The sequence below is a fragment of the Cynocephalus volans genome, chromosome 12, assembly GCF_027409185.1.
Source record: "Cynocephalus volans isolate mCynVol1 chromosome 12, mCynVol1.pri, whole genome shotgun sequence".
NCBI lineage: Eukaryota > Metazoa > Chordata > Mammalia > Dermoptera > Cynocephalidae > Cynocephalus > Cynocephalus volans.
Genome location: NC_084471.1, coordinates 63,642,299 through 63,650,281, shown reverse-complemented (window position 1 = coordinate 63,650,281; position 7,983 = coordinate 63,642,299). Strand labels below are relative to the sequence as shown.

The window sequence follows — 7,983 nt, the reverse complement described above, 5'->3', positions numbered from 1 at the left end:
TTGACATCCCAGACTTCCTGGCTATTTAAACAGAGATGGGTGCCCCCATCGGCGCACTGTCCTTTGGCCACTGGACGTCATGCCTCCCAAAAAGGATGTTCCCGTGAAGAAACCAGCAGGACCCTCCATCTCCAAGCCTGCTGCCAAGCCAGCAGCAGCAGCTCCTCCAGCCAAGACCACACCTGAGCCAGCTGTCCCCCCAGCCCCTGAGAAAATCCAGGGGCCCCCTGTTGATCTCTCCAAAGTGGTGGTGAGTCCCCGGAAAGTGAGAATGGAAGTGGTAAGGGGTGGTTCACGGGTGGAACACAGCCTAGAGGATTGGGGGCATCTAGAGGGTAGGGAATGAATGAACACTGGAATGAGATTGGGAGTTCCCCTTAGTCTCCCATTTGGAAGCATCCAGACTTATGACTCTGCTGTTGTCTTTGATATTCTCTCCTTCTAACTTATAACGTGTGTGTGCAGATACACGCACTCACTGTCCCCCCTGCTTGAGGCAGGGACTCTGAGATGGGGGAACACCTGGGTACTGAGGACGGTTTCAAGGTGAAGGGAAGAGAGCTGCTGGCTGCCCCTGGCTGGCTGTTCAAGTCAAAAGGCTGCAGCTCTGAACCCCAGGAGGGGAGGCTGAAGAGGACAGACTTGTTAGACAATCACAGCTGGGGGCCGGGGGTAAATTTAGCCTTTGTTCAGCCCCCAGTTATGTGAGGGATGCAGGACTCAGGACAGTGGAGGGAGGGGAACAGGTGGCATGGGATTAACCCTGTTCCCAGGGAACCCTCCCCCCTATAATTCCTCCTCTTGGGATTCTCCCAAGGCCCAGAGCTGGGAATGGGACTGAAGTGTCTGGGCTCCCAGCCTACTCCCTCTGGGCCCCTCCCCAGAAGTGGCTGCCAGTTGGTTGGGAGGAATGCTGGAGAGGGATTGAATACGCCCTGTCATCTCTCCTCACCTGCTCTTTTCTTCCACAGATCGAGTTTAACAAGGACCAGCTGGAGGGTGAGGAGAAGTTGGTTCCCTAAACTCACTGTCTAGTCTCAAGCCCCTGGTCAGATCCTCTTCCTGTTCCCCTAACTCTAGTCCGAACCTTGAAATCTCTCACACTACTCCTCTTTTCCTCCCTCCTTGTATTCAATTGTAGCACACAGTTTCTTTTTCTTTTTTTTTTTTTAAAGATGACCGGTAAGGGGATCTCAGCCCTTGGCTTGGTGTTGTCAGCACCACACTCAGCCAGTGAGTGAACAGGCCATCCCTATATAGGATCCGAACCCTTGGCCTTGGTGTCATCAACACCGCACTCTCCCTAGTGAGCCACAGGGTGGCCCGTAGCACAGTTTCTGAACCTCCTTTTGGTCTGGGGATGACGGGAACCCCTGGTCCACACTGACTTCTCCTTATACCTCAGAGTTCAAGGAGGCCTTCGAGCTGTTTGACCGAGTAGGGGATGGCAAGATCCTGTACAGCCAGTGTGGGGATGTGATGAGGGCCCTGGGCCAGAACCCCACCAACGCCGAGGTGCTCAGGATCCTGGGGAACCCCAAGAGTGATGGTGAGGGGACCCTTGGAACAATGCTAGTTTTCAGTTTTCAATGGTAGAATATTGGTAAGGTGACAAAGGATGCTGGGATGGATCTCAGGAGTTCAAAAACCGTCAATACAGGAGTAGAAAAACATCCTGAATGCTGAACAGGATGAAAGCCATTGTGGTAGGGATGGGAGCTGGGTCCTTGGTGATAAACACAGTGACCTCTCCCTCATCTCTCTCTAACCTCCAGAGCTGAAGTCCCGGCGAGTGGACTTTGAGACTTTCCTGCCCATGCTCCAGGCAGTGGCCAAGAACCGGGACCGAGGCACATATGACGACTACTTGGAGGGGCTTCGGGTGTTTGACAAGGAGGGAAACGGCAAAGTCATGGGAGCAGAGCTGAGACATGTCCTCACCACCTTGGGTGAGGCAGGGACCAGAACGCCTTTGGGGTAGAGGAGGGGGTGGACCAGGAAAAAGGTTGGCCAGGTAGGCAGAGCCAGAGAGGGGATTGCTGTCCTGCAGATCATGACTGAGAAGGTCAGAGCCATGGCGGCAGAATCTGAGGGACTTGCTCCTCCAGAGGCTAAGGTGCCTCCCACACAGCAGAGGAAAGGGGATGAGGTGGAAGACCTGAGTTTTCATTTTGAAGAGATGCTTGTATTCTGTGATCTGGTACAAGTCTCTTAACCCTCTAGGATTGTTTTTTTGTCCATCAAAGTTTTCAGCAGTACCAAGGTGAAATGGAAAGCAGGAGGCATTACCATTACAAGGGGAGGATTCCCTTGAGGGACTGTGGCTATGGGCAAGTGTCAGGGTGGGAGAAGAAAAGGTACCACCCTGAAGTGCACAGCCTGGGTTGGTGAGGGAGGGAAGGCAGGGGCTCAAACGCTGTGTCTGTGGTTCAGGAGAGAAGTTGACTGAGGAGGAGGTGGAGGATGTTCTGGCAGGACATGAGGACAGCAACGGCTGCATCAATTACGAGGGTGAGGGGCCAGAGGAACAGGAGAAGGGCCAGGGGAGGAGGGGAGCCTGGTATCTCGTCCTGTGTGGTTGGGGCACCCTGGATTACTTAAAGGCAGATGGATTATCCAAAGGCCTGCTTCTGAAGCCCCTCTTGCCTCCTCTCTGCAGCCTTCCTGAAGCACATCCTAAGCGTCTGAGCTCTACAGGTAGGGCCCTCTCATCCCTCATCCCGCCTTGAGAGGCAGGTCTCCTTCCCGTCCCTCAGCCGGTCTAGAGAAGCAGGAGAGTGCGTTTTCCCATCCGGTTGCTGCGCGAGCGCCAAGATTTAGCAATTTATTTTCCCCGCAGATCCAGTAGGGTCAGAACTGGGCCCCGCCAGGCGGAAGCACGTTCCTGCCACTAGGAGGCCACCTATTGTTTCAAAATAAAGACACCGTTCCTCCCTTGGTCTCCGACTGCTGTTTTCTTCACTGGTGAGGGAGGGAGGGAAGGGAGAGCTCTTTCATCTCCGAAGTCTGATTATTTTCTGCTATTTATGCGGTTCGGCGGGACAGATTTCGTCGCGCCCCACCCCAACCCCGGTGCGGTTTCCGGACCCAGGTAGGGCTATTCCGGAGAAATTGTCGGCAGTAGGCTCCACCCACCTGATTACTAATATAGCAATGTCGTCGGTACCAGCCCAGGCCGGAGTTCCTATTGGCTGAGCCAGCTGAGGATGACGTCACCGGGACGTACTAAGGCTAGGGTTGGGCCTGCAGTCGGAGCCATTACTGCAGGAAAAGGTCCGGCAGAGCTGAGCAGTCAAGATGGTGGGGCCCCGGGCCTGGGAGATGAGCGGGATTTGGGGCAAGAGGCGGGAAGCCACGGGTAGGGGGCGAGAAGGCAGGGGTTGGGGGCAAAGAGAACTTGAGGTCCCGGAAGGTTGAAGGTGGGATAGGAAAGTCTGGGGCCCTGTCCTACTGGGAAGCGGGTCCTCAGCCTGCACCAGGAGTTTGTAGTTCAGAGTTTGTGGGACTGGGATGGAAGCCCGGGAGACTGGTGTTCAGATGCTGACCACACCCTTCTTCTCTGAGCAGTGTGACTTCACCGAGGACCAGACCGCAGGTATGTAGTCTCTGACCCCTAGGGAGAGGGACACCCCTTCTAGCACCTAACCTCCAAACCCAACCTGTCATCTCTAGCCCAAGGAGAGTACCCCTGGATTTCCTTCTCCCTACGTCAGGATCCTCCATTTTCTTTTCTCACTCTTTCTTCCTCCCTCCCCTTCCACTCTAGATCTGAGCCCCAAGCACTGGGTGAGTTTTAGGTGGTGTGGGTATGTGAAACAACTTGGTCACCTAATGCCTGTGGTGTGTGGGGTTTGGGGAGGATCTATTAAGCTGCCTGCACTCTTCTGTCCCTTAATCAGCTACTTCTGCCTCTTCTCTCCCTCTTTGATAACTGTCCCCCTCCCCCAGCTTGGAACTGTGAAGATTGTAAAGAGCAGTGACTTGATATTTTGTGAAGGTGGAGGTAGTGGAGTTTGCTAAGGATATGACTTTGTAGCTCTACCCTCTAGAAAGTCTGTGTACAGGAAGGGTGGAAATGGCAGGCTGGAATGACCCGTCCCAGGCTGCTGCTCCCACTTCCTTATAAGGACAGGACCCACACTGGGCAGTGGCAAATTCCTGCCCTGAGTAGTATAGCAGTAGTGCAGAGCTTGGTCAGGCCTGCTGTAGGCGGAGGGGGTGTGTAAATGGATGTTACCATGGTGCCAAGGAAGGCTGTGTCTTCTTGTGGGACACCTGAGTTGGGAGCAAGAGAAATGGATCTCTCAGCATACTTTGGTATACAGTGGAGTACAGATATCTGGTTTCCTCAGCATGATCTAAGTTGAATGGGCAGCAGAGCTCTGAGGTAGGGTTTGGATTAACCCCCACATCCCCAATGCTGACGTTCATCTGAATCCTCAGAATTCAAGGAGGCCTTCCAGCTGTTTGACCGAACAGGTGATGGCAAGATCCTATACAGCCAATGTGGGGACGTGATGAGGGCCCTGGGCCAGAACCCCACCAACGCCGAGGTGCTCAAGGTCCTGGGGAACCCCAAGAGTGATGGTGAGGGTCCTTATGAACAGCTCCTCGGTGTGGTAGTGGGCCCAGAGTTCCTCAGCTACAAGCTTCCCTTTATATTCACGTGCCCCAAACTCAAGGAAGTCTCGTCTCCGTTAGCAAATCCCATGGAGTGGGAATCATCCGCTTAGTTGTTATCCCCATAATCCCTGGTCCTGAGAATTCATGTGACTTCCCTGGCTAACATTTCCACCTCCTTCACGGCAGAGATGAATGTGAAGGTACTGGATTTTGAGCACTTCTTGCCTATGCTGCAGACTGTGGCCAAGAACAAGGACCAGGGCACCTATGAGGATTATGTTGAAGGCCTTCGGGTGTTTGACAAAGAAGGGAACGGCACGGTAATGGGCGCTGAAATCCGGCATGTCCTTGTCACGCTGGGTAAGGCTCTATGCCCTTGTCTTTGAGCTGAGTTGCTACCCTGATACACCTCACCTGTCACCCAATTCCAGAAATGCTCTCTCCTTCCCCCTAAAGGTGAGAAGATGACAGAGGAAGAAGTAGAGATGCTGGTGGCAGGGCACGAGGACAGCAATGGTTGTATCAACTACGAAGGTGAGGAGTGAACTGGGGCTGTCTTGGAGAAAGCAGCCATATGGGGCAGGTCAAGGACAGCATCTGAAGCTTTCCCTATGCCTGGACTTGGGCTCCAAAAGGAGCCAGGCAGCAAGGGGCAGTGCCCAGCCTAGGAATGGGAGGTCAGGGGGGTATGACAGGAAAAAAAGGGATCATGTGGTCTGAAGGGTGGGGAAGGAATGGGAAATAAATGGAATGCCTGTTCCCCACCGCCTGACCCTTCACCCCATGTCTGTGTCTTGTCTTCACCATTAATGTCTCTTCCTTCCTGCAGCGTTTGTGAGGCATATCCTGTCGGGGTGACGGGCCCATGGGGCGGGTACGGCTCCTCCCAGCCTCTCCTTCTCTAGTTGATTTCCCCCAGTGTTTCCTTTTTCTTCCCAACTTGTGCTCTTTAGCCTTGCCCTTACCCTACTACCATCTGAATTCCTTCTGGCATGTTTCTGCATGGAGCTGACTAGGGAGGGGAGGGGGTCCTCAAAGAGGAAGACAGCCTCTGGTATGGTACCTCCTTACTTCTCTTAGAATGGTCTCTGAGGTTTTGCTTATAGGGCCCTGGGTGCTGATGTCTGGGAACTCTCACCAGCCTATATATGTCTTGCTTAGGATGATCATTTGGCCCTGGAGCATGGGTGGTTGGCATAGGGGTGGGGTGGGGGTTGCCTGCCCCATTCTGCTGCTATAACTGAACAGTCCTTTGCCCTTCCCTATGCTGGGCAGCTTGGAGGTACCCTAACCCAAAACTCTGTCCTCTCCTGCCAGTGGCTGACAGTAGCTGTAGGTGTAGTTGAGAACTTTCCTGCCTCTGCTGTGTTCCTGCCGCTCAGGGTAGGGTGGGGGACTAACAGCTGGTGGGAGGGGAGCTAGGGGCAGAGAGAACTGGTCAGACTCAAGGTGGCTTCTCTGCAAACTGACCCCAAAGTTGGTTGCTGTGGGCATGTTCCCTTTTATGCTACCTTTGTGGTCTTGTTGTCTCCTGGCCCCTGGCATACCCCTCCTCAGCCCTGCTCCCTGGTTCACCCCACCTTTCTTTTCCACAGAGCTCGTCCGTATGGTGCTGAATGGCTGAGGACATTCCCAGTATCCCCAGAGCCCCGTGCCTTTCCCTGTGTGAGACTTTTTGCATCTAGCCCCAGAGGCCTCCTAGACTGTCTTGTCACAGCACCTCTCCCATCTTGTCTTTCTTGGACGATGTTTGCCGTCATCATTCACCAAATAAACTTGCTCTTTGTGCCCCAATTCGATTCTGCTTTCCTTCCTGAGCAGATTGAAGGGGAAGGTGAGAGGGTGGTGATTTCTGCCCTGAGGCAGAATCCAAGGTCAATGGGCCAGAGGTTGGGGAAAGCTGGGGAGAGGCCTGTAGTAGCCATCCTTCTCCTCATTTAAGAAACACAGGCCCCATTTATCTGTGCTACAGAGGCTACCCCTTGAGGGATTAGGAAAGCCACAAATCCCTGTAGAACCAAGGCTGGCTATCATTCCATCCCATATCAGGCTGTGTCTTCTCCTAGCCCTCCAGCTCCTTAACCCCACCTACGTCTCCCTCTTCCCCCCACCAAGCACTAAAGGCCTTTTGTGGGGAAGGCTGGGGAGTGTTTATTGCAGCTAAAGCCAGGCCATATTAGCACTGCCTGAGCCTGTCACCTCAGCAGGGCTGGGGCCAAAAAACCAGCAGCAGTTTAAGAGGCCTGCCTCCTCCCTAATAAGGGAAAGAATGAAGCTATTCCTTCTGAATGGATAGATACAAAATCGCCACATTGTGGGGATGTGCTTCCAAGTCTTAAACAGCTATTTTTAGAGCAGGTGAGCTCCTGTACGAGTGCACAGTCCTAACTGCTGTGCTGCCTTCAGCCTTTTGTGGTGAGGCATAGTGTCTGTAGGCCCTGTGGCTTGCAGAGTGCCTCTCCAGCTAGGGTGAATGGCCCTGTGAAGGAATCCAGGAATGCCCAATCCCCCTGCCTGACAGTCACAGGTAAGAGAACATAGAAGGCATCCACAAGATGGAACTGAAAGCAAATTAATTTATAAAAAAAAAAAAAAAAAAAAGAAGAAAAAAAAATTTACAGAAAAAAGGTGCCAAGACGCAGAAGAAGAGAAACACAGGGACATGAGGAACATTCAAGGGCCTGGTGGGAGGGACCAAGAATTGGTGTAGAGCCTAGAATCACATTTGTCTTCACCTCAAGGATGAGGAGGGCAAGAGCTGGACCGGGAGGCACTGGAATCCAGGGAGCAGAGCCAGGCTACAAGCTGAGGGTCGATACTACCCTAACATGAGTACCCTTCTCTCCTGCTGCTCCCAAATCCCTGTGTCCTCATCTGGGAACCCCTAGTTATCAGTCAAGGTTCTGATAGTCTTGGTGGGAGAGGGAAGAGGTTAGGGGGTGACCAGTGAGTCACAAGAAGGAAGTGCTTAAGTGCTTTTTGAAAATTTCATGTTTTAAAAACTTCCCATCCTCTTATAGCCCCCCTCTCCATGCCTTCTAGGAGTCCACTGGTACAGCCCAGGGAAGGGAGGAATAGCCCCTAGTGCCCTTTCTTCCCCTATTACCTACCAAAGGAATCTCCCAAAATATATTTTCCCCTCCAAATACACATACGCTGACATCAACTAAGCAGGTGACTTTTAAAAACAAACACAAAACTAACATTCAAAGGGAAAGGGATCATTGGGCTGAGCTGGGGTGGCCTAAAACAGCAACAATGAGGGAGCAGCAGGAGATTAGTACTAATAAACGGCAGTGAGGGGTCGGGGGGGGGGGGGGGGGGAGGCACTAGGGAGTTGACTCAGTCACTAACAAAGGC

General features: G+C 53.0%; 2 protein-coding genes across 5 annotated transcripts; both read left to right on the top strand.

Moving 5' to 3' along the window:
* The first annotated feature begins 40 nt into the window (after positions 1–40).
* On the top strand, positions 41–2,939 carry MYL6B (myosin light chain 6B). Of its 2 annotated transcripts, XM_063076176.1 has the most exons (7): positions 41–250; positions 972–999; positions 1,406–1,549; positions 1,776–1,949; positions 2,434–2,511; positions 2,660–2,697; positions 2,840–2,939. In XM_063076176.1, exons 1-6 carry the CDS (start codon positions 80–82, stop codon positions 2,686–2,688), a joined length of 624 nt encoding a protein of 207 aa, XP_062932246.1. In that variant the 5' UTR covers positions 41–79; the 3' UTR covers positions 2,689–2,697; positions 2,840–2,939. The 2 variants fall into 2 exon arrangements, with proteins under 2 accessions (XP_062932246.1, XP_062932245.1); XM_063076175.1 differs by having other exon boundaries at positions 2,660–2,939.
* Positions 2,940–3,263: 324 nt separating this feature from the next.
* On the top strand, positions 3,264–6,417 carry MYL6 (myosin light chain 6). Of its 3 annotated transcripts, none has more exons than XM_063076177.1 (7): positions 3,264–3,300; positions 3,568–3,595; positions 4,444–4,587; positions 4,810–4,983; positions 5,080–5,157; positions 5,453–5,497; positions 6,219–6,417. In XM_063076177.1, the coding sequence occupies exons 1-6, from the start codon at positions 3,298–3,300 to the stop codon at positions 5,479–5,481; spliced, it is 456 nt and encodes a 151-aa protein (XP_062932247.1). In that variant the 5' UTR covers positions 3,264–3,297; the 3' UTR covers positions 5,482–5,497; positions 6,219–6,417. The 3 variants fall into 3 exon arrangements, with proteins under 3 accessions (XP_062932247.1, XP_062932248.1, XP_062932249.1); XM_063076179.1 differs by lacking the exon at positions 3,264–3,300 and adding an exon at positions 3,342–3,358; XM_063076178.1 differs by lacking the exon at positions 5,453–5,497.
* Positions 6,418–7,983: the final 1,566 nt, after the last annotated feature.

Coding starts and splice junctions, on each gene's coding strand:
- MYL6 (XM_063076178.1), top strand. Junction 3,596..4,443: donor CACCGAGGACCAGACCGCAG/GTATGTAGTCTC, acceptor CTGAATCCTCAG/AATTCAAGGAGGCCTTCCAG. Junction 4,588..4,809: donor GGGGAACCCCAAGAGTGATG/GTGAGGGTCCTT, acceptor CCTTCACGGCAG/AGATGAATGTGAAGGTACTG.
- MYL6B (XM_063076176.1), top strand. CDS start 80: ATGCCTCCCAAAAAGGATGTTCCCGTGAAGAAACCAGCAGGACCCTCC. Junction 251..971: donor TTGATCTCTCCAAAGTGGTG/GTGAGTCCCCGG, acceptor TTTCTTCCACAG/ATCGAGTTTAACAAGGACCA. Junction 1,000..1,405: donor TAACAAGGACCAGCTGGAGG/GTGAGGAGAAGT, acceptor CTTATACCTCAG/AGTTCAAGGAGGCCTTCGAG.